The following is a 26,210-nucleotide window of genomic DNA, read 5'->3' as shown; positions in this document are numbered from 1 at the left end:
TTTTGGCAGCCAGTTACCGTCCATAATCATTATCAGACAAGGTACTGCAAATAAAATGGTGATATTTGAGAGTTTGGGGATTTTTTAAGTTTTTTTTTTTTTTAGCTGGGCTCTTACTGAGAATCTTCTGCATAATGCAGAGCTTTGGCACCAGCTATTAATATTAATTCTTTGTTCCATAAAATAATCATGTAAACTTAACAGACATTTGAAATGGTCAGATACTTGCCAACCCCTCTCAAGGAAAATGCTGAAAGATGCCACAGCTGGCTATCAGTTTGAATATACCGTGGTATCAGAATTCTAGGAAAGCCTGGCGCACAAAGAGTTTTATGGACTCAGTGGATAGAAATAGTTTTCAGAACCCAACTATGAGGTCTGTTGTAGGGTTGGGCTTGCATTTCAGTTTCTGCTCCAAGACTTGGAGCTAGATTCATCTTTTTCCTCCCCGCTGTTATAACAGCTCAGCACCGCTCTCCTGGGTAATTTGAAGCCGGGTTAGGCAACTTTCTTTCATGCAGCGTTTACTGTACTACAACTCTCATGCATCGTACTCAGAAGCTGATTCTTAATTATTTTAACACAAGCACCAGGTCCATAACATGACAAATGAGAATTTCCTTCTAGAAATTGACATATAAAGAGCATTTGCACACAAAAGTGTATACTTGGATGCATTCCATGTGGAAAAATGGCTGTAATACAGCTGCATTTGTTATTCCTAGTACTACAAAACCAAACATGGATCCCCAGAGAAGCGCCGTGGGTCCTTGTGTTGCAGCCATAATACAGACCCTAAAATTGTCCACATTACCTCTGTGTGAAACCAGCCTTAGGAGGGGAGAAACAAAATATATCTTTTCAATTCCTGTCCAGGATGTTGATCAATTTTATAATCGCATCATATATGAGGCCATTTTATTATTTGTTGCGATGTTTGAGACAGTGATAACTGCTATAGTTGCCTAAGCTACCACCTATAGTGATAGTACCCCTGGGTCAATCCTCTGTGGAGACTCCTACTGCTTCCTCCTAAACATATACTTCATGATAAGCACTAACACAAGGTCAGATTTTGCAGCCTTAGGCTTCATGCACGCGGCCATATTGTGGCTCTACTGTACCTCCATATGCCTTTAATTTCTTATGGAGTTTCTAAAGGAGAAAAAAGTTGGACATAGGGCGCCATATTAATGGCCTGATGAAGACACCAGACCGGTTTTGAAACGCGTAGCCACAGAATTTATGTATTTTCTTCATTTAATTATTTATTCAACTTGGGTAACGTTGATCTTAAACCCTCTGGATATCAGCAGCGCTTTTCTGGAAATCCCTATTTTTCTTTGCTTTCTTGTTGGGATTCCATTCTTAATTTCTTATAAAGGGACGCGTAGGTTTTTTTAAATTTTTGTATGATTCCGGCAGAATTTTTTTTATGGCATGCTCCATCGGATGTTGTATAACAGAGCTATTTTCCACTACAAGCGTTGCTTCTAGGGGAAAATATCTCCACCATACGGAACCAGATGGAGTATTGTAAGGCCACACACGCAGTCCCTTCCACAGTCCCTACAGCTCTGCCTTGTGCATAAAAATGTAAGTATTGATATATAAGTAATGGTATTATCTAAATGTTAGGGCTGATTTTAGTTTTCATGTTCTCTACAGCCAACAATTTTTTAGTCCATTTTGCTTTAACAGTAGGCTGTTCTTGGACAATGACAAATGTGTGTAAGTTCACAGTTTAGTTTCCAACAACTAATAGAAGCCATTTTCTCTGTGTGATGTAATTGTTATGATCTGTCCTCTTTAAGCTTGCATGGTACAAATTACTTCAGCCAAACACAAGATAACTATGGAAGCATGTGCATATAGCCCTGCAAATATTATTTCATGTTTAATTAACTTGGTATTTTTCTACATAATTCAGGGTTACTGGTTTACGGCAGGGGATAATCATGTCAGATGAACTTTAACACCCGCCCAGATGACAGTCTTTTTCCTTCCCATATACTGGTATTACATCATTCAAACCCCAATCAGTTCCACTCACTGCACTACACCCATAGGGAATTTATTTTTTTAGACACGTAACCAAATCTGCTGCATGAAAGTGCCGCGTCTCAAAAGAAAAAAATGACTTCGATTAAGTAGACTTTTTAGTTCCAATTAAATAGCCATCTTGCATGACTGTGTACTTCAATTACAGTAACTTAAGCATTTAAACATCAGTGATTAAACACAAAGCGAACAAAACTATTTTTCATGACTGTTCACTAGTTAGTGGCAACATATTCAGTCATAAGTTATAATAAAGTAAGTTAATATTTATAACCCTTCTGGAAGCATGTAAACATAATGGAAAGGGGCTACAAAGAGCATCTCTGTTTCTCTGGAGGACCCAACGCATCCATGCATCACAGATACAGACCATTGATTTCAATGGGCACCACGTAATGCTCAATTTTTCCTGCGGCGGTGCTGCAGGGGGAATTAAACACTGTAAGGTCCCCAAACCGATTACAGCTGATCTCTGGAGATCCCAGCAGTAGGATACTCTACATTTTGCTAGTTCTTCTTGGGACTCTTCTAATAAAAAGGGATTGTCAAAAGCAGACAGCCCTGACTTTTGGGCAAGAAATTAACTCGAATTACAATATTGGGAACAATATTTCCATTATTGCAGATATCTTGCAATCCATGGTCACTACCAGTGGAAAATATTGGCATTCTGGAGAGATTGGGTTAAATTTTCCCCGTCTTCATCCTTAAAAACGATTGCTGGCTTGAAAGTAGTTGGCTGGTACTGGATGAGTGTTGGACCTGATGTTGATAAATGAGTCCCACAGAGCGCAACTCTGAAACCCAGACCACTTATTTAGACACATTCATATGTGTTGGAAAACGTGGCGCAGGGGCTTCATAAATATAGTGTTCTGTCTGAACGCCATATTTTTTAATATATATGTACACCAGAAAACTGGTAATGCATTGATAAATGTGCCCTGCTGTATATTTAACAGTTGAAGGAACGTTTTTTGCATAAAATAAGACAACCCATTTTGGGGCAAAATTCATTAGTGACTTTACACTAAAGTCCTCAGCTTATAGGTAAAATCTTTGTTTGTAGAAATGAAGATTATTACGCGTTTTAATTTTTCTGTATATTTTTACCTGACAATGGAACACAGCGGATTCTGCTTTGCTCATTATGATTACCTCATGCAGTCTGTTCACATCCAGGCCAAGAAACGTGAAGGGAGTGACATTCCTGAACCTGAAACTGACTTGCCAGCATCGGAGAGCCAAACTTAGTACGTGGGTGTTTGCCAAACCCATTAAACCTAAAATATTTTTTATTTCTTAATTATAAAGATCTTATTAAAGTATAACTGTCGTTTTTCCTCAGTTAATATGGATTACTTTACAGTCAATTTTTTTGTTAAAAGGTTGCCTTCTTTGGACAATCCTTTTTTGTGGGTAGGGTCCCCCAAAGGAAGGAAAGATCACATAGTGTCCCCCTCTTGGGACCCCCAGCGATCAGATGTATTCTGCAGGGAAACCGGGCAGCAAGTGTTCAATTCTTCTGCAGCGCCACCACATTAAAAATTGGGTATTACATGTTGTCCATGAATGAGCTGTTTGTGTAATGCACTAATGTGCCGAGTCCTCCTCCGAAAGGAGACGCTCTTTGTGGTTACTCTCCGTTCCAGCTTATTCATAGAGGTCTTGATTCAAGGATTCTATTAACTCTGAATATTTTTATAGAGTATTTGAAATCGGGTTTTGTAAAAACAGACAACCCCTTTAAGACCTGGATTCCAGATCCTGGAACCATGGCTACCATTACGTAGTGTTAAATTCTCAAATAACAATGACCCAATCATTTCTGCTTTGTCAATCACAGGGATAGCCCTAAGGTTTGTGATGTCCCAGATATTCAGTTTTAAGCAGTAATATATCAAATCAACCTGCAAAGATTCTTATAACCAAAGGGTTTTTGATGATCTATTTGATTTAACCCCATTGTTCAGTTAAACCAGCTGCACACATGCAAGTAATTCCTACAATAAATTAGTTATTATGTTTATAGATATTATATTTATGACTCGATTTTCAGATACTTGCCTTGAGTGCTTTTTTTTGTTGTTTTGTACTCGGAGAATTAAATTATCCAGTTAGAAATAAAGTGAATACGAGGGTATCTCATCAACAAAAACTAGTGGGTGGCCAAAGGGTTTCTAAGGACTTAAAAAGAACGTATTTAGGTGCAAAACAAAAATATTCCAATATATTTGCCTGACTGGCACCTATCTGTTTTCCCACCACTCTTTCCGCCGCAATATATATGCATAACCAGCTACCAGATTTACGTTTTTTTATTTGATTTTTAGAGGTACACTTAAAAACTTTTTAACGCGTATTTTGTCTAGGAGATGTTGCACCTAACTGGAAGGTAGAGGCCCCTTGGCAAATGCCACTTTTGCCCTCCTTGTAATCTGACCTTGGATGTTGGACTAAACCACGTTTTCACAAAAAGCTCAGCCTGTCTTGTTAGATATTCTTTGCATTCACGGGGGAATATTTCTAAAGCTGATGTGCGTGGTCATCGAGGCTGAACATGAGTTTTGTTCTATCCTATTGGATGATATGATTTTGGGTCAATTCATTTGATAGATAATAGTTCACAGTAGGCTTGTTCGTTTGCACACTTTTTTTAAACCCTTCCATGCTTGGTCTTGGAAATTCTTCCTAGTCCTGAGCTGACCAAAGTTCTTTCTCAAATCCTGCTGAATATGAGAGAAACCTTAATAAAACTTGGGGGGTGAACGTGGTTATAGAAATTTCACCACATGCAGTGATTTATATAACTGTGTCTTGATCTAACGCAACTAAATACCTGCCAAAACTTTTTGGACACAACCTTTTATAATTCCCTAACATAATTTTGTAGATTTATCAACGACAAACCTAATCTTTAAATGGCAGGACACAGTGTCTCCCTCGTCTGATATAACCACTGCTACAACCAAATGTACAAAACCCTAGGTCTCTGCGTGGTAGATATTACATGGTAAGAGATGTGCTGACTCAGCATCAATGTTTTACTACATATACTATTAAATACAACTAAAACCAAATTTAATTGGAAATAGTTTTTTTTAAATTCCGCGTCGTATCACGTGACGTAGCGAAACCATGTTATGTATTACTAGCCTTGAGTAAGCACTCAAACCTCTCGTTTTGCTATACACATTACCTCTTTTTTCTTACTTCTACTCTAATAATGTTCTGTATTTTTCACCTAGTAAATGAATATTCAATATGATTCCCTTTACGCAAAAAATGGGACTTCATATTTGTAGGTAATGACCCCCAAGTGTAAGGCTGGCAATCTAATAGTCCCAGCTAATAGTAATCTCTAAGGATTTGAAAATTGTAAATCTCTGGCATTTGCAGTGCTGTTACTAGACACTGGCAAGGATGAAACTCTTTGCTCCAAGTTTCAAGTAAGATTTTCATATTAACTGAAGTCATATGTTATGAAATCGTAAATCCTATTCTAACGATTCAAAAGGAATACATTTTACGGTTCCCGGTAGGCTGGAGAACAGGGTAGTCAAACTTATTTGTATTATAAAAATGGTGATTGCTGAGTAAGATCATTGGTGCAGACCATATAAAGCTAATGATATTCTAGGATGTAATCTTATGCCGAAATAACAAAAGATGCCTGGGGCTGCTGAAAGGTCTCGGAGTGCTTTTTTGCTACTGTTGAAAATGTACCTCTAGTCGCAACTGATATTGACATAAATGATACCAGTAAAGATTTATAGGTTACATAAAGTTTACAAAATATTTTTTGCAATTTGAAATTCAAAGAAGTCAAGTTGTGGTCTTAAAAATTATATGTAAGTCACTGACTGGTTGAAAGGTTTGCCTTTTTTTTCCATAAATAGTGCCACCCTTGTCCATGGGCTGTTTCTGGAATGGACAAAAAAGGTGCTGTTTTTTGAAGAAAAACAAAAAAGAGCATCACCGATGACCGTCTTTATCTCACGCATGTGAACGGTATTTCCGCAAACCACGCCCACAGTGCGGAAAAAAAATCAACTGCGGAGATAAGTAGTATGCTACTTATTTCCGTAGATTCCACATTGAAAATTCACATGGTGAGCCCCATTAAATGACAATGGGAGTAATTCTCATGCAGATCTGCTTCATACTCGCAGCAGGAACGCCTTGGATTTTTCCTGCGGTTCACACAGGAATTTGTGTCGGATTTGCAATATGCAAATCAGACTAGTGTGGAAATGTTTTTATCCTGGGCAGTTCAATATTGCTGACTAATGTACTTAATATGACCTACAAAGAGGAGCGGGAATGGGAAGTGGCAACTGTTTTCAGAACATTTCTCATCTCCGCAAATTACTTGTCACTTTTTTGGACTTGAACAGAAAGGTGAATTGTCAAACTTCACTGGAATTGGACTGCTCGCCCTTGTGATGATTCAAGTGATTTTAATTCTATATTTCCAGTCGTTTCTCCTCTTTACTACCTGACATTTATTTTTGTTCTGAATATTCCTTGTTACTTGATATATAGCAAGGGGAACTTCAAATTAATGCGTTAACCTTGACCTTTGTATTACAAACAGAAGACCACCTTCTTCTTAAACCACCTTCTTTCCTTCTAATAAAAAATCCATTATAAGGGACTCGTTTTGAGTTTCTCAAAGAATTTAGAAGAAAACATTATCCTTTTCACTTTCAAAAACACAAGTCTAGTAAATCAAGATGTGTTAGGAATTCTTTAGTAAATGGCTTCTTATACTGCTGATAATAAGACATACTGTGCACAAAATGCATTGAACTTACGGTCTTCACCAGTGGTCTCCAATCTCCAGCTGTGGAGGTTCTGGGCAATTCAGGGTTGTAGGGTTGCCCCAGGTTGGAGATCACTGGTCTACGCTTTATGCAAGCATTCAATGGATGTCTGAACTGTGATAATGTTGCATGATTTATTGCCTCAGTGATTTAACTTTTTCCAGAACTTTGCTTGAAAGGGATATTCCCATTTTAGATATTTGTGGCATTTTCACGTGATATACCATAATTCTCTGATAGGTGTGGGTCCCATAGCTGGGAACCACATCTATCTCCAGACAGGGGGGCGGGGGGGGGGTGTGCTGACTCCCGTACTTCCTCCCTGCTACCTCTCTATTTATCCTCTACCTAGATTTGGCTGCTGTTTCTTCAGAAGGGATGAGGTTTGGGTGGGGTGACCCCTGTACTAGGGATAGATACGGGTCCCAGAGCTGGGTCTTTCATCTATCAGATATTCCATAAATGTCTGATAGATGCGAGTCCCAGCTCTGGTATCCATATCTATTTCCAAAACGGGGGTCACCCAAACCTGAGGATGACGCAGCCAAAACTTAGGCAGAACATAAATGGAGAGGTGGCCGCGAGGAGGTTGGGAGTTGGCTCAACACCCCCGCTGTTCTGTAGATAGATGTGGACTCACATTTATCAGACATTTATGGCATATTGTGTGGATATGCCATAAATATCTAATATGGGAATACCCCTTTAGGGTATGTTCACACTGACTTTTTTTGCAGGCAGAAAATTCTGCCTAGAAAATGCAGCTCCGTTTTTTTTTTCAGTGGTTTTGCACCACACGCGTTTTTGATGCGTTTTCTGTCACAATTTTTGCCGCGTTTTTTTTTAGGCTATTTCTTCAACAGACAGAGAAAATAACAGCAAGATGTTTTTTGGCTGAAAAACGCGGCAAAAATCGTTTATTTCCATCTCCTATTGATTTCAATGGGGTTCTTGAGGCGGAAAACGTGTCAAGATAGGGCATGTCGCTTATTTTTCCCAAAAGCGTTTTTTTTTTCTCGCGGGAAAAAACTGCTCCACCTCCCATTGAAATCAATAGGAGGCAATTTCGGCCGTTTTTTGACGCGTTTTCCGTGGCAAAAAAACCGCTGTGTGGACAGGGCCTAAAAGTGGTTTTTGAAGATGAGAAAAAAAGGTTTTGCTCTTTTCTTTCCCACAGTGTAACTCCGTGCAAGTGAATGGGTCTCAGCTTCAATACCAGTTACATTTCATGGACTAGAGTGGCACTGTTTCTGGGAAAAAATGTTTAATAATTTTGAATCTCCGATAACCCACAAAATCTTGCCTCCACGTCTATATATGACCAGTTTTTCTGGTTTGCATCTTTCACGTACTGTATGTTATGGAACACTGAGACTTCTCCATGACTGTGCTTTCTGCTTGAGGTATTGCATGACTTGTCCTGCTTTCTGTCAAACTCTCTGGGTGCCCAGCTGACATGAAGCTTATTTTCATGGTTTGGTTGGGAATATGTGACCTTTTCATTGTAGTGTTGTCATGTTTTGTGGATGAAAAATACGTTTTATATCTTCTGAACTGCAAAGGCATACTGTATATTGATAATTCCAGCATGCCAGGTCCGAAGATCTAAATTATCCCAAATGATATGACATGCTCATACCAATAGATGTAACTGTGCGTACCTGTTTCATGGGGGCTGCTGAATTTAATGTCCACGTAACAGAATGGAAACACGTAGCATATGATCCGTAATAGGAGGTTTATAAAGCTGCAGACTACAGATGTACAGTAGTACCGCACAACTGATAGTCATGTAGTGAGGTCATGAGTTGTAACCCATCGGGGGACATTTGGGATGCATGGTTGGGTTGTAGGTCACCACATGCAGATGATTGGGATGTAGTAATCTCATTGTGCTTTTTATGGATTAATACAATTGCTCTATTCTGCCATATAACACAATACAAATATTCAAGAGATAAATATATGCAGTGAACTGGTTTGACTCGTGTGTCACAGCGATTTGTAGCTGCCAGGAGACTTTCCAGCAAACGGAGATGTGTCCAAACTAAATACATGAAATGAGACAATCTCCAGAAGATTAGATTACCCTCCTTGCAGATGATTTATACATTTTCCATGTATGTATGCAACAAAAACTTTACGTTTTATATTTAACTATAATATCTTGCTTAGGCATTATGTTTAATTTAAAGTTGGTCCCACCAAAAAAAAAAAAGTGCAGCCAGACAGTGGAGATGGAGTCTTAGGCTACATTCACACGAGCGTATCTGATTCACGCGCGTGAATCTGCTCCGTGTGTGTTGCGTTATGCATCAGTGTTTTTCACGCACTCGCAAGGCACATATTTATTTATTTTTCAATCTAATTGATGCGCAAATCACACACCGCACACGGATGTGCATCCGTGTGTAGTCCGTGGTTTTCACGCACCCATTGACTTCAGTGGGTGCGTGAAAACGCACCAATATGGGACATGCAGTGAGTTTCACGCAGCGCACTCTTGCTTGTGTGAACGGCCCCATTAAAATCAATGGGTCCGTGTGCTGTGAGTGATTTCCATGCGCAGCACACGGACGTTATTCACGCTCGTGTGAATAGGCCCTTAGGTGGCTTTTTCTTATGCCCCTGGGCACACAATACCTACCCATGTTATGGAATTCTCCTAGTTTGATTTTACCATGCAGTTGAGGAAAGCTTTGTACATTTTTAAATGACACAACCTATTAAAAGGTGTAGACTAGCAAAGAAAGACTCTCTTTGAATAAGAGCCAATTGGCATCTCTAATCCCATGCGAAAAGCTGTTCTCACCAGGGTAAACCACATCTGGCCATTCTGCAGGAGAAATAAAACATGCCAGCCATTTATTTCAATGCACAACCTGGCTAGGTCCTCCAGAGAAGGAGCCTCTCTCTATCTGTCTGTCTGTCTGTCTGTTTGTCTGTCTAATCTATCTATCTATCTATCTATCTATCTATCTATCTATCTATCTATCTATCTATCTATCTATCTCAATCTCTATATCAATCTCTATCTCTATATCAATCTCTATCTCTATCTATCTATCTCTATCTATCTCTATCTCTATCTATCTCTATCTATCTCTATCTCTATCTATCTCTATCTATCTCTATCTATCTATCTCTATCTATCTCTATCTATCTCTATCTATCTCTATCTATCTATCTATCTATCTATCTATCTATCTATCTATCTATCTATCTATCTATCTATCTATCTATCTATCTATCTATCTATCTATCTATCACATTCTTACAAATACGCTCGAGTTGAATCTGCACTTACAAATTATGCTACAGGTTTGTTTTTTTTAAGACAAATATTCTTATTATGAAATGTAGATATTGTAGGCTGTAGTTTTTTTTATACATGGTCTGCATTAGATAGCAGAATAGCTTGGCATCTGTGTTTTTCTGCATGTCTTACTAGGGTTGGGTTCAGGCCGTCACCTTTTCAACTCACAACTGTGAAAAAATGACATCAACAGATATGAGGATAATTGGGAATAGGTGTAGCAGAGCGAACCATTCCTTATTTCTATGGACCATATACTATAGTACAATTGTGTTTCACATCTGGAAAAAAAATTACATCACTCTGGCTGCCAGAGATTTGTTAAAGATAAGAGCCCAGATAATTGTTTTAAGTCATCACTGATGCGTGAGGAAATGCAAATTCACTAAAGAAATCAATAGCTTCATACGGTTACATTTGGCGCATTCTTTAGTACCGCAAAAGTTTAAATCTGATTTAAATAAATTAATGATATGAGCTACACCCTTAGTCAACATGGGAATGACAATAAGGCATTTTATGCAATTGATTTCACTTAAACTCACTAAATAGAAGCCAAATGGGACTTCTAATGATAGGAAGTTCATAGGTGGTAACAACCGGCGGTATACCTTTTTTCTTAACTGTATTGTAGAGCATAATAGACTGCTTTTCAATCCACAGGGATCCCACAAATAGAATGGGATTCATATAGCATTCAGTGGCATACGTCTGGGTTATATACTCATCATATGCGCTGGAAGCGTTTCTTGGCGTTATGCTGAACGTGCGCTGCAAACACCGTTTGAACAGAGCCTGAGAAACGCACCTGTTTTAAGGAATGAGTGATATAGCAGATCGATCAAGTTGTTTGCCCCTCCAGCAGCAATCTTCTATTTTTGATGCTCCGCTTTTAGCAACGGAAAGGGACAATGAAATACAATAAGAGTTTTAAGATTTTTTTTTTTTTTTTTTTTAAAACCGCTTTTTGTTTTAGAACCCAATTATGCAGTTTTCCTGGCCTTACTAGAATAGTTCTTAAAAAAAATGGAATCTCCGCTTTTACCGTTAGGGGATTTGACATTTGGTCCTGCTATTTGTTCAATTTGTAATAACTGCATGACACGTAGTAACCTAGACATACTGTATATTGTCATCCCCAACCTGTGACTCTCCCGTCAGGACATGCTGGGAGTTGACGTTTTGGAACAGCTGGGGAGCCACAATTTAGAGACGTACTTTTCTTACACTGTCCTGTTCTGGACTGTTGGTTCGTGTGAATCATAAAAATGCAAAATTCTCATCCACAAAACACGAGGCTGTTTATTGCTTTGTTCATTTCAACCGGGCGTTCACCTATGCATTCCAACTCTTTAAATTGTACTTAAAGGGTTATTTCCATTTTAGAAAGTGATGGCATATCACTAGATTGGTAGGAGTCCGACCTCCGGGTCCAATCCTGAGAATGAGGAGCCCACAGCGCTGATTTAGGATTTAGTGCTGCTTCCCCTTCTAAGTTTTTCCTGCTAAATCAGCTCTGTGGGTTCATCATTCTCAGGATTGGTCGGGTCCCAGAAGTCAGACACTGACCAATTGGAAAGTGATTGTACATTATAGCGATGTGAATAACCTTATAACCTGGTGGCTTTCGAGATGGCAAGGGAATATCTTACAATTCTTGATCCAATACATAATGGTAATAATAAATCCAATATTAGGCATCCTACAGTTATTTGGTTGGCTCGTGACTTTTTTCTCACCTTGTATAACCATCTTTATGTGATGTTCAGGCTGTAGTATACCAGTTAAACAGAAGAGAAATTAATGGATGTAACAGAGTAAAACATTTAGTTATCAAGTGCTAAATATATAAGTTGTTCTGGATTTGAGTGGGTGTAGAGGGAATATCTAGTTTTCTTCTTCCTTCCAGATTTTAAGATTTATGATGCAGGATATATCCACGTATGCCGTCTGTGTTTCCATTCTCCAGTCCAACAACACTGTAGATATAGAGAATAAATACTGAAATATTACTGAACTGCAAAGCCTTGCAGACCTCTTGCTGATCTAAGTGAACATGCCAATACCCTTACTGGCAAATGTCTGGGGTTCATCGTTGAATATAATACTGTCCATTAAACAAATTACCTCAATAACCAAGAAAAACAGCCAAACTAAATGCCAGTATGCCAAAAATGGTTGTAGCTTGTATCAAATTTCAATACTGTGGGCAATAGATGGGCTGGGGGCCACATGTGGCCCCTGTACCTCCTTTCATTCTGTGTACTGTACTGCGCACAGCTCCATGCACATTTATTGCTTCTGTGTCATAGAGAGTTACAGTATACACTGCTCTATGTGACACTGAGCAATGTATATACCCAGGACAGCAGATACATTGATCGTAATGTGCAGTCAAGGGCCACATTGAGGCCCCATAATATAGTAAGTTTGCCATTACTAGTGTACTTCCAATTATATAGAAAAACAATTTATAGTGCTGGATTTTTCAAAATAATCTGCTTTTTTTTTTTTTTTTAAAGCAGATTCTGCCTTTAAATTCCAGCATGGGCAGGCAGTGGTCTGTGCTGCCGGCTGCTCATAACTTTGCAGTTGGAAACACAATGTCCTGCTCAGTCTCCTAGGCTCCCGTCTCCAGTACGGGAGCTAGCACTGTACGATCACATTACATTCTACATTTGCCTGTACTGGAGACAGAAGCCTAAGAGACCGAAGCCTAAGAGACCGAATCCCCTACTGCATAGTGTTGAGCAGAGTGGACCGCAGGCAGTCTGTGCTGCTATTTAGAAGCAGAATGCGAACAAGTTGTATAGAAAAACTATTTTGCAAAATCCTGCACGAAAATCGTTTTTCTATATAATTGGTGGTACAATTTAATATGTGAGCTGCATAATATACAGTCATATTTTTATGTGTTACTTTATTTCATCAGTTATTAAATCTATTTTAAATTTACTATAACGTAAAAAATAATGCTGAAGTGTCAGAATCAAGCGTAGAGAGTCGCAGGTAGCATGGCAAGCAGTACAGTTGTTGAGACATCCATATGACCCCGGAGGAGTCCAATTCTAATTAATGTGACCCGTGCACAGGACCCTTTTAGGCGTTACTGGTCCCTGACCCACATTGCGACCCTCCTGGTAATATGATGCACTACTTCATAGGTCTCCAATCTGTGGATCTCCAGCTGTGACTTTTTAAGGCATAATGGGAGTTGTCATTTTCACGACAACTGGAGAGTCACAAGTTGGAAACAAGTATGCTACTGCAATGTATCATTGTGTACCTTATTTTTCTACGCTATAAACCTTTTTGTCCCACTGTATATTGCACTACAACTTCATCATGCTTATGTGCCTAGCTGTACACAGATTTCTTGTTTTTATCTCCAAAAAATCTTTTAAAAGATTGCTGACCCTAGATTAAAGTTGCTGAAAGTAAAGGGGGTGCACTGCCTGTTTGCTTCACAGCCTGGCTGTCTCATCCATGTGCCTCATTAAATAGGTTCGGGATATGCTAGTTCTGTACTGTGTGTCCATAATTGAGTCAGTGTAAATCAATATGATTTCATTCTTTGGCTCTCTTAGTTCCATCTTTCGAGCAGCATATTGAATTGTAAAGGCCTTAGGACATTGCAATCCTATGACACCTCAGCTGACAATGAAAGTAAGCACATGAAGCCGCCTTGTATTAAACATAATTAAAACCTTTTCGTTTGCTCCGAAAGTGTTTGGGAGAAATGCAGGATAGCATTTCAGATATGTTCAGTAATGTATACCATAATGAATTCCTATAAATGATTACTTATAACATGTTAGTTGGTAAGGATGGAATAAAAACCCTCGAAGGCCAGGTTCACTCTTTGCATTACGGGTTATGAATTGATTTTCAATATGTCATTGTTTGATCGCTTCTATTGATCACTTATTTGATGCTCCTTTTTTTGGGCACTGCGAAGTAATAATTAAGATGTGGCTCTTTGGATTACTGCCAAAAGTTGTAGATCATGACATATAGTAGAGATGTGCCGAAAGGTGCACATCTGGTTTATCACTCTGGAGGACCTGGCAAGCCCATGCTTTACATGGGCACTCCATTGATTTCAAGTAAAACCCTGTAATGCTTCATTTCCACTGTGGTGGCGCTGCAGGCAAATTAAACACTTGTTGTCCCTGTAGATTACAACTGATCCCAGCAGCAGGTGGGGCACTCTGGACATTCCCTTTTAACAATAAGCTGATCACAAATAGACAACCCCTTTAGTAACTTCAGAATCTCAAGTCCAATAGTAAGGAGCATTGTACGGTTACAGTTCCCTCGTTCTCTGAAAGACTAGCATGTATTCCGGGCTTTCTGTTTAGCGAATGTCATATATGAGTTGGTTACAGATATACTTTTATAGAGCTGTCACAATTTTGGCATATTTACTATGATTGTTATTTTCAAATATATACAGTATGAAAAAAAAAAAAAAATCTATTGCTTGTATTTTTGTAACCGGAAAGATAACAGCCCTGTTATTTAAGTCAGCTGAGTGTCATCCTGTGTCCCTTTTTTCAATTCCAAATATTAAATGAATGTCAAGCAATATGTGAATAGTTTGTTGCATAAAAATAGGAACCAACAATGGAGATCTGTTTTCAATAACTGGAATCTGGCATTCTTTCCACGCCAGCTTTTTTCCAAATGGTTTGTGGACGAGTGAAACAAATCCTTTATATGTAACAGATAAACATGAAACCGCACATTCTGGCAAATCTGTAGACTAGTTAAGGGGTTATTCTCATCACGCAAAGTAATGGCATATTGCTGGGATTAGCCATCACTTTTGCGATCCGTGGGGGTCTGACTGCTGGGAACCCCATCAATCCTGAGAATGAAGGGATGGCAGTACTGATCTAGGGCGAGGGTTACACAGCGACTTTGGCCGTCATACAGGTCTCATGCAGAGTGACCACATTCACTTTCATTACCTATCGTGACACAGCAATCTATAGCAGCTTTTGTCACGGCTACAGTCGCTATGTAGCCCTAGACTAAACGATGTGTTCCATTCTCAGTTTTTTCCTGCACAGTGGCGCTCTTGGCCACCCTTTTTTCAACAAACTGCAGCATGGCTCCATTCACTTGAATGAAGTTGTGTTGCAAAGAAAAAGGGTCCTGGCAGTGGTATCCCCACTAATCGCAAAGTTATGGCATAGCCTAGCGATATACCTTTAGGCCTCATGGACACGACCGTAGCCATGTGCACGGCCGTGAATTTCGGGTCGGTCGGGGGCGGGGTGTCGCGGGCCGTGCACATGGCCGCGTTCATTATTTGCTATGAGCCTGGACCGCAGAACATGGCCGTAATAAGACATGTCAGTTCTTTTTGCGGTCCGGGAAACCACGATCATGTGCATGGCCCCATAGGAATGAATGGGGCCGCTATTCTCCCGTGGATTTTTGGGGGAATTGCGGCTGCAAAAGCACGTTCGTGTGCATGGGGCTTAACTTTGTGTGATGGGAATACCGCTTTAAGGACAAGCTTGTTTGGTGACAGCGGCCACCCCAATCAGGTTATTAGAAATGTACTGTATAATGATGATGGTTTACGGGGTTGTCCGTTTTGGACAATCCCTTTTTATAGAAGGGTTTCCGACACACTAAGCTTATCACAGGGTGTCTCGCTGTCTAAATGCCCAGCAATCATTTGTAATCTATAGGGGATTTGGCAGCAAGTGTGCTATTCCCCTGCGGCGCCACTACAGGGCGTATGAGACCATTCCCATAAAAAAATCGATGTGCTGTCCATGTAATGCAGGAACTTGTTGGGTCCTTCTGTAACTGCTTTCTTCTCTAGCTAATAGGTGAGGGTCCTGAATGGCGCAAACTGAGTTTTCTAAACAGCAATCACTTTAATCTGATAAAATAGATATTCCCAAAATGATGAGTCCATTATAGCAAATCTTTATGTATGTTTTAATTTTTTTCAGGCTGGTGGTTTGTAAGCACATCAGAGGAGCAAGGTTGGGTTCCTGCCACCTATTTAGATTCCCAGAGTGGTACCAAAGATGATTCTGAAATTAACACATCTAAATTGGGAGATGGTAAGATATATCCTTGTTATATATGTGATCAGTTGTCATTTCAGTATTTTTTGTTTTACAGGTCTTTTTTAAGTTACACAAGGTCCCACTGTATTGCCCAGTACATTCTGATGACATTTTGGGGCACTACCAGAATCCACCTGTTTATTACATCAAAGAGACTGAGTGACTAAGAAAAAGAGATGTTTGACCATAGAGAGAGACACCAAGAGTTGATCTAGTATAAGGTGTAGGCATCAACTGAGTTTTAGTAATGTTAGAAGTGGCTCATCTGTCCTGTGTTGTCTTGGATTTAGTTCAGTAGCTTGAAAAGGAACCTGTGACTAGATTTGAAGCTACTAAACCACTAGCATGCCGTTATGCAGCTGGGGTCTTGTGTTCCAAACCTGCCCAGGTCAAAAACGGTCGTTTTGGGAATTGTTGCTAAAGTACCTTCCATTTTCCATAGATGAGCCCAAGAGCAACATCAGGCGCATGTCCGTTGCGCAGATATAGCAGAGGTCAGTATGTTGCACATGCGCAGTGAACTGAGGTGTACTGTCCTCTGCTTCATGTGCGCAATGTGCATTCGCCCGATGCTGGCAGACTCCTCTCGGTAAGTTATTTACTATTACCGAAACGTCCGTTTTGACCTGGGAAGTTTTGGAACTCAAAACCTCAGATGCATAATAGCATGCTGGTGGTTAGTGGCACCAAACCTACTGACAGGTACTCTTTAAGGAACGCCTTAGTTCTGGTCCCTTCATTTGCCACATAATCCTCCACCAAACATCCAAAAGTCAACGATTATTTCTCTGCTATATCAAATACCGATAATTGGAGTCTGCAGGTTGGAGTGTCTTTTTCTGATATGTCGACTGTTCTATTTGTGTTGTTTGTTGAATGCAATCACTTTAGCATCCGCTGTAGTAACACTGCTGTTCCCTGCCTGCAGATAGCAGCCATAAATATGAATGCAAAAAATATAAATATATAAAAATATTACTTCTAATGCCAACATTGATGAATGATGAAATGGATCTGTTAGTCTTTTTGTTATATATGCAGTATTAATATTCAGTTTTGGGCCATTTCTGACGCTCTTAAAAAAAAAAAGAGGTGGGTATAGCTTAGCAGAAGGCAGCGTGGGCACCTGAAGCCCGACAAATGACTTTAATTTTAGGCCAGAAACTGGTGTCAATTATTATAACACAAATCTACTCCAGCCTGTAACAAGTAGGTTAGGTTTCGGGCGCACAGATTTTTCAACTGTTAAATGGACTTGGAATTTCATAATGCTATAGTATAGTGCTCGAATAATTTTGCTGTGTTTCGCATCTATTAAAATATAATTCTAGCAGCAGACAGCAGAGTATGACTCCACATTTTGTCTTCTTAGATGACCCTTTTCTTTATCCGGTAAGGCTTCACGCATGTTCATTTTACTGCTCCTCCCAGCTTAAAGCCCGGAGACGATTTACATCTTCTTTGAAGTTCTGACAGGCAGCGTTCAGCTTTTAATTGAGTAAAAACTACTCTGTCATTTTACAGTCTGCACTCCCCCTTAAATAACAGCTTGTACGCTGCTTCTTGGTGCATTTCTGTATCCTTTAATAAATTTAGATGTTTGAGGTTCTGAAATAATGTAGAATTCTGTAACTAATTATCTGCTGTATGTGGTCGTTCAGCATCCAAAACATATTGTATGTCAAGAGTGGAGTAATTGCATCTAGTATGGAACATTATGGTTATTAATAACCATCTCCATGAAATTGACATGTTCACACACAGCAGTATTTTATACTTTCAGAACATCTAAATGCCTGTGTCCCCATGTCAGTTCTTCCTGCCCATCTGCTCTGTCAGCTCAGTGTTATTAGAAACACTGATACTCACAGCAAGCATTTAAATCTCCTCTTTCATTTTCTTTCTTGTGCTGGCGCATACTGTAGATATTATAGTCCCTTGGGATCAGCCCCCCCCCCCCCATCATGTTAGACCCTGTGGTCAGAAATAGTCCACTTTTTACATTTAAAAAAACCTATAGTTTCTCAAACATCCATGTCCGTAATGATCAACTAGCGGCCATCATGTGCATAAATTGCAGCTGGGGAAGATGGCTTATTAGGGTGCATCTGCTTCCCCCCCAGATACTGATTGGTTCACTTTTGTAAATGGGAAATGGGTGTGTATATTTATGCTGTTTATGGGTTTATGTCAACATATGGAATTTTTTATGTGGCTGTAATTATGGTCTGTGTTATATTTATATGTGTTTTGCCACAATAAAAAACAACAACCCATAAACCTAAAAACAAAAAATCTCTTTTGGAAAGGTTTTAATTTTTTTCATATGAAGAATCCAAACCTAGTTTTTAGAAAATAAAAATGGAGAAAATCCAGGCCACAAATATGACTGTCACTGAGCAACTTGTGCATGACTACCTCCCTGCTCTGGCTGAAGTGTTGTGTGGTCCTTGATGGAGTCGGGGGCCTCGTTTGAGTCTCTCATCATTTGTTCACCAGCACTGATCCAAATGCCATCTATAAATTGCCAACAGAAAACTGATGATGACCAATGTCTTTTCTAAAATTTAGTCCAGACCAAAGCTTTAAAGCATTCAGTGGTGTATGGTGTGAAACATGAGTTGTAATAAATATTTTACTGTGACTAAAGTATATTTACTGCACTGTATGTCATGATTTAGAAAAACCACACTAGATAAGAGCAAGTGTGGAAAAATGATTTCTGTGGATTGTAAGTGCAAGGATTGTGTGTATAGCAGATGAAAAATTTAAGGCCCCATGCACACGACCGTAATTTTCATCCATAATTACGGAATCCGTATTTTTGGATGAAATTGCAGACCCATTAATTTCTATTGGCCTCAGACACCTTTACGTATATTTACGGATGTGTGTCCGGGCTGTAGAAATGATCCGCAAAATATAGAACATGTCCTATTCTTGTCCGCAATTTCATCACGGACTTTCCCATAGAAGTCTATTGGAGCTTCCACAATTGCAGACCACTACGGATGTGTATCCATAGCCGTCAGATCCATATTAGCGGACAGTAAAAACTATTATAGTTGTGTGTATGAGGCCTAAATGTTTGCATTTCTGTCCGGATACTTTCATATTTTATCTCAAACAGCCAACTATAACAAGGAGTCCCATAGAAATATGCCCTAATAGCAAACTGTCAGAAATATGTAAGAAGTAACCATACCAGAGCTTTTGATGGTCCAGCTTTTGGGACTTTCACTCATGTCTGTGCCCATTCGGCCATTTTTGTCTTTCTCCGATTCTTCTTAGAGAGCTGAGGAAAGCATTGTACGGTCCAATAGAAAGTCTATAGACAGTACACGGCTAAGTCAGCTGAGCATATTTTGCCCTTCATTCTAGTGATGGGGGGGGGGGTCCGACGCCCGGACATGTCTCGATAGTCATGATGAATTACATACATCCATGGCTGTGAAAGGGTAAAAAAACGAATTCTAACATGAAATAAACAGTTGCTCTCACATGAATATAAAGGCTAGACCTCTGCTTTTAAAGCCCAGAATTCTAGCTTTCAAAGGACACCAGGATCAAAGCCCTAGGTACAAAATTCGGGGAGCAGGATGGAAAATGTTATTTCCTTGTTATGTGTTTGTGTAGGGGAGAGGGAGCTGCAGTGAGAGCAGGGACAAAGCTAAGCGCCTGTAACTGTCATCTCTCCCCTACACAATCTTCCAGCGACTACATGGGATTAATACATGAATTTTTGAACTTTTTCTTTTGATAAGGTTGTTTCGCCACATACATGCATTTTTTTAAATACAAATTCTGCTTGAAGGCACCCATGAATGTGAAGCGCTGGGGGGCATTGTCATCATTTGCCAGGTGTTTATGTTCAGAAAATATATAGGTATGGGGCTATGATATGATTTTGTTCATTTCATTCGATAATTCAAGTTTCATTTGTCTATACCTGTTTCCATTACCTATTAAAGGGGTTTTCTCATAAACAACATTTATCACCTATCCACAGGATAGATGAAAAATGTCTAATCGGTGGGGGTCTGACCACTGGGACCCCCACCGATCATGAGAGTGAGGGTCCCCAAGTCCCCTATGTGACTGTAGCGGTACTGCGTATGTTTGGCCACCGCTTCATTCACTTTTTATGGGACTACCGGAAATAGTGGAACGCTGTACGCTGCAATCTCTGGCAGTCCCTTAGACATTTATCCCCTATCATGTGGATTGGTAATAAACGTTCTTAGTGGGAAAACCCTTCTAACGATTAAAGATGATAATAAGCAGATTTTGCATGCTCAATACCATTTCTTTCAGGTTTATTGTAATTTTAATGGACTTTAAACGTCTAATATTGCTTATGTAGCTCATCCTCTTCATTGGTGACATTAAATGCATGGTGGTGTGTAACCTGGATGTCAACAAGTTTAACTTTGATATAACTTACAACCATGGACGATCATATTCCGAATAGACATGTGGTATAATTTATTCACAATTTATAAGCCATGTATTTGTGGGACAAAACACCTGTGCCTTTACCAAAACGGTTTGACTGGTCTCTCTATTGTTTAGTAATTCCATTAAGTGTTGGTCACCCATTCATCTCCCTACCCCAGTGTTATAAATCTTCCCTCCAACATTTTAACCAATTTCTATATTTTACATTTAACATTTTTTAATTGTTCATGTCATTTTATTTACATCCTTCTGTCATGTTTCTTTTTCGTTTGTTTGTCTCCTTGTGTTTACATCCATCAACCTTAGTAACTAAGAGGCGCAAGGCTCATCTACGGCGCTTGGACCGGCGTTGGACGCTGGGTGGCATAGTCAACAGGCAACAAAGCCGAGGTGAATAGAAAATGATAGAGTGCTGGTTGTGCTTGTATATATTTACACCTTCAGCTATTTTTCAGGGGGAGTTCTTTTAAATGCATGTTGGTGCTGCGCCTCTTCTTTTGTTACGCTTAGCTAGAACTAACCGTTTTATACATCCCAACTTTTGAATCGCTTCCTTGCGTCTTATTGCTATATTCTTCTGTATATTCTTCTGTATATGGCTTTGTAAATACATTTTATTATTTACATTGTATCCGTTACTGCCTGTTGTATAATCTATACCGGCATTCACAATTATGCAGGCTTCAGAACTGTAAGCTTGTCGAATGTTTTCTACGACCACTAGCAGAATTGTGAATGCATGGGCTGTAAGGCTTTTTAAAGTATTTCTGCAAATTATATCTGTGCACAAACTATAAAATGGTGTCAATTAACAGACAATCTCCAATATATACTTCTATCAGAATTGTTCTCTTCACACGTAGAAACTTTTTAATACATAGCTTTCAGAAAAGCAATAAAATCAAATTCCCTCCCGTTGTCGTGTAACGGTGCCGGATGGAGCAGCAAACACAGACTGTCCTAAAACAGAAGGGGCATTACATCTAAAACTTCCCACTGATTTCTACTTTATGATTTTTCCTGCTTGAAATTTCGATGAGGCTACACAACGTCTTATGTCGGGACACGTGTCACGCGGCCAACGATAGCTGTGTCGCACTAATTACGTCACGGGTAATGAAAGTCAACGTGGTTGCTTTTTGACCCAATAGTTACCACGACACCACAGTCACAAGGAGTCCAAACCCGCTGTACTTCTTGCGACTGGTGTCCGCGATCGTTACTTACTTTACTCTGATGTATGCAGCACTACCTCTATAGTTCCGTGTTGCCATAGCCTGTATACAGTATATTAGTTTATTTACATTTATGCAATTCTATATTATATTAGGTCATCTATTTACCTACAGTAGGTTACATGTAGCGGAATCAGTGATCGGGCTCAGTAGCCAATACAGTCTTTGTATTTCACATCCAATAATAGTGTTAAATTAGGTGGTATAATACCAGCTGCATATGACCTTTATTGCCTCATCTCCGCCATTGCTGTGATTATAAATGATGGCTTATTGTCAACTTGACCGGTGTGCATGGCCTGATCTTGTTCTTAGATTTTAGCCACCATGAAGTCCATTGTGGCTGCCTCTGTTCACTAGTAAATATGATTATTTAAGCTTTAATCCAGTAAAATCCGGCCAAATACTAATAGTGTACTGTATTTATATTTTAAAACACAGATATGTGTTGAATATTACAAGTATCGTACCATCCTGAATATATACGTAGAACCGTCAACAAGTGCTGTAACGGAACACATAGTGTTCCTGTATTGAAAATTAGCTCCAGTCCCTCTACAGGTCCCCCTTTACGGTTCCCCCTTTACACCCACATCCCAGTCATAGCAAACACACCGTTTCCTGATTTACAATTCCTCACTCCCTTTTGTTTTTCAGATGAGAGAAATAAAAATATGCAAAAAACCACAACCTCCATCAGTTGTGTATGACTTCAGCTCCCTCCGGAGGAGGGAATGGATTTTCCCAGTGCAAAGTGTCTAGCAGAGTAAGGGATATAAAGATTAGGGAGATTGCTGACTGACGGAAAGTATTTGGGAATAAAATATTGCTGCAGTCTTGAGCACGACACAAGTTTTCTGTTAATATTCAACACTTTAAAGTCAGACCAAATTCTAGTTGGGTTTCCTCCTCTTCGTCTGTAAAACTTGTGGTTGTGCATCTTCTATTAACCCCTTCCCAACGCAGCCATTTTTCAGTTTTTAATTTTTGCTTTTTCTCCCAATTTTCCAATAGCCATAACTTTTCTTCTTTTTTTGTTAATAGAGCCATATGAGGGCTTGTTTATTCAGGACAAGTTGTTATTGTTCACAGCACCATTTATTGTATCATGTAATGTACTGGGAAACTGGGAAAAAAATATTTGTGGGGTGGAATGGGAAAAAAAAACACTGATTGCTCTATTGTTTTCTGGGTTTCATTTTTACAATGTTCATGCTGCGGGTCAATACGATTATTGCAATACCAAATTTATATCGTTTTTTTTTTATGTCTTGCTACTTTTACAAGTCTAAAGCTCATTGTTAAAACAACATTGTTTTTCGTGTCGCCATATTCTGAGAGCCATAACTTTTTTATTTTTCGTCAATTGACCAATATGATGGCTTGTTTTTTGCAGGGGGAGCTGTAAATTTTCTTGTACCATTTTAGGATACAACAGACTTTTTGACCACTTTTATTCCTTTTTTTGTGCGAGACAAAGTGACCAATTGTGGTAGGGGTTTCTTTTTTTCGCCGTTCATTGTACGGGTTAAATAATGTTATAGTAGTTCAGACTTTTTTAGACGTGGTTATACCAGTTATGTTTGTTTGTTTGTTACATTTATTTACATTGCTTTTGGGGGAAAATGGGAAACAGAGTTTTTTTTGTTTACTTTTTAATATAATTTTTTTGTAACTTAGCTTGAATGTTTTTTACTTTTATTTATTAGTCCCCCTAGGGGACTTGAGTCAGTGATCGTTGGATCGCTTGCACAATATAATGCAATAATAATATATTGGAGTATATCGTGTTTTACCTACCCCTATTAAGCCCTGCCACTGAACCCCTCTATAGATCCTGTGGTCGCTATTGTCCGCAGTATCTAAGGGGTTAAACAAGCAGAATCGTGGTAATCTACAATCCCTCCCATTGCACCAAAGTTTTTCCTGTAACTTACAGCAGACACCCGCATCTTATGAAGCGGGCTCGGCCCGTGAGCCCACTCCAAACTTTCCCTTCCAGCTTCCACCGTATATACATATGAAGGATTTCGGGAAGGGGTTAAGGAGATTCAGAAATGTGGCAACTTGTTATTTACATTAGAAAGTCTTAATATGAAACCTCATTTACCCTTTCCTCCTGACCCAGAGACTTCACTAAACGGATCTGGAGGACAAAATGTGTTTCATAGTCGAGTGTTGTTGATGGTTTACTAAATCATGGTGTTTTACAATTCGTTGGGACCTTAAGTGTCAATATTGTCCTGCGGTCTCAACAGGGAAAATGTACGTAGTTTTACTTTCCATCCATTGAAATTAATCACCAGTCGAGTAATATATGGACGGGCAGAGTCTTCCAGAGAAGAAGCTGCTATTACTTACCAGATCTCCACTCTGGCTCGTAGGGAAGAAGGAATGAAGCGGGGGACCCCTTTGTAACGTCCATATGCTCTGATAGGGTATATTCATGAGACAACCCCTTTAACACTTGATGAGTCAACTAATTCAATGCTTGACCACTGGCATATATGCTGGGAATCCCACCTAATCCTGGCACTGGTAAATGGCAATCAATGGGCTATCAATGCGTTACCAGGCAAATTTGTCCTTCTAGATGAACTAATTGGCTTATATTAACTACATAATAATATGTAATTTAGAAGCCTCATGCTATATTCTCAATACACAAAAATAATTGCAGTTAAATAAACAACGAGGTGAATCTAAAGCCAATTTCAAAAGAGCCTAAGTGTTTCCGAATGACCAAGACCATTGTGTTTGTTTATATATGGTTTCTTTGTTTACCTCCTTGGCTTTTATTATTTTTTTTAATGAGTTTTAATGCAGATGTAGGCAAAAGTTTGTAATAAAATGTTTGCTTCCCAACAATGAATAACAACCATGGAATATGTTTGCCACATGCTGAACCTTCCAAGTATGTCCTTGATGCTGTTCCACACCAATAATTATTACATATTCTGTGGTTGTTCCAGTATGAGTGGCCAGTCCTCTCTTGCCATCCATAATTCACAAAAATAATTCTACCTCTCTAAAGTGCACATTCAGAGAATGCACGTAATATTGCAGTTATGGAAATAATATAATATATATATTTTTCAAAAAACCATAAACATGCAGCACGTTGCTAAATAAACACATTCTTAATGTAGAACAAGAGCATTCCTCTTGTGAATACAGGATCACTAGCTGCTATTTGCTTTGAATGACATATCCAGATTTCTTATATTGAACAGGGATTGACAATCAACATGCATTGAAGTCTTCTAGTACTGGATCTCAAAAGGGGATCAAATCCCTGTTTCAGGATACATTACAAAAAATTAAGTCAAGTCATTTTCATGTCGTTTTAATACATCTTGAAGCCCATCTCCAGCAAAAAAAAAACTGGACTGTTTTTGATGGATGGAGATCCACCATCCCAAAGCTCATTCATGGTGCAGGTCAGGATAGGAGTGCACACCAGAGAACTAGAGGATAATCAGATGAGCCTGGCTCTGACATAATAATTGGTTTCTAATGCATCGCACCAAAGCTTCAGTAGAAGGACCCATTTGGAGTTGACTTTGGAGCCAATCACTTTAGACATTAAGGCAACATAAAAACCAAAGCTAAAATTAAGGATTATAAATCAGGAAGCAATATCTTATTATTGCCAAGAGGGCACATACTGTATGTTCAGGCATAGGACTAGACAGATGACAGTTGACTCTTCTTTGGAAACTAGTCCGGGTTTCATGTGTTGCAACCAAAAACTTTGCTCTGTCTAAGCACCACATTCCATGTCCTCTGCCAACCTTAAAACTCTAGACTATACCTCTGCAACTTTATTGTGGGTGCATTGGGTTAGAGCCAGTCAGTGGTATATCAATGGATCATTACCTGTGGGGTTTAGAGGGTTCTGCCGAAGCCAAACATTTTGTTTCATGAAATAGCATAAAGTGGCATAAAACTTTCTAATTCACATTTAACCATAAGGAGATTTCCAGCTATTGAAAAAAAGTTTCAAGTACGAGTACTTCCAAAGTAAATTTGGGAGCAATATATAATATTTTGGTCTCGGTAAAGGTGACCACAGGTACATTAGATAAGATTTGACCTTGATCACATGGACAGTCTTATATGTTCATCTTTAAACCACATAAAAGGCAAATAAAATAATTTATAGAAGGGCCTCATAAGTCTTCCAACAAATGAAATTGATGTCCAGAACAAATTGTTT

At 39.1% G+C, this 26,210-nt stretch overlaps 1 protein-coding gene across 4 annotated transcripts in view; it reads left to right on the top strand.

Annotated features, from left to right (window-relative positions):
• SH3PXD2A (SH3 and PX domains 2A) overlaps positions 1-26,210 on the top strand; it is a 248,911-nt gene that overhangs the window by 209,965 nt on the left and 12,736 nt on the right. For 2 of the 4 annotated variants that reach the window (XM_075841096.1, XM_075841095.1), the window contains 2 exons: positions 16,179-16,292; positions 21,063-21,146. In XM_075841096.1, coding sequence (XP_075697211.1) covers positions 16,179-16,292; positions 21,063-21,146 — 198 coding nt within the window. The remainder of the gene's footprint in view (positions 1-16,178; positions 16,293-21,062; positions 21,147-26,210) is intronic. The other 2 variants (XM_075841094.1, XM_075841093.1) reach the window with 1 other exon arrangement.

Source organism: Rhinoderma darwinii, chromosome 11, assembly GCF_050947455.1.
Source record: "Rhinoderma darwinii isolate aRhiDar2 chromosome 11, aRhiDar2.hap1, whole genome shotgun sequence".
NCBI lineage: Eukaryota > Metazoa > Chordata > Amphibia > Anura > Rhinodermatidae > Rhinoderma > Rhinoderma darwinii.
This window is presented reverse-complemented; position numbering and strand designations above follow the sequence as displayed.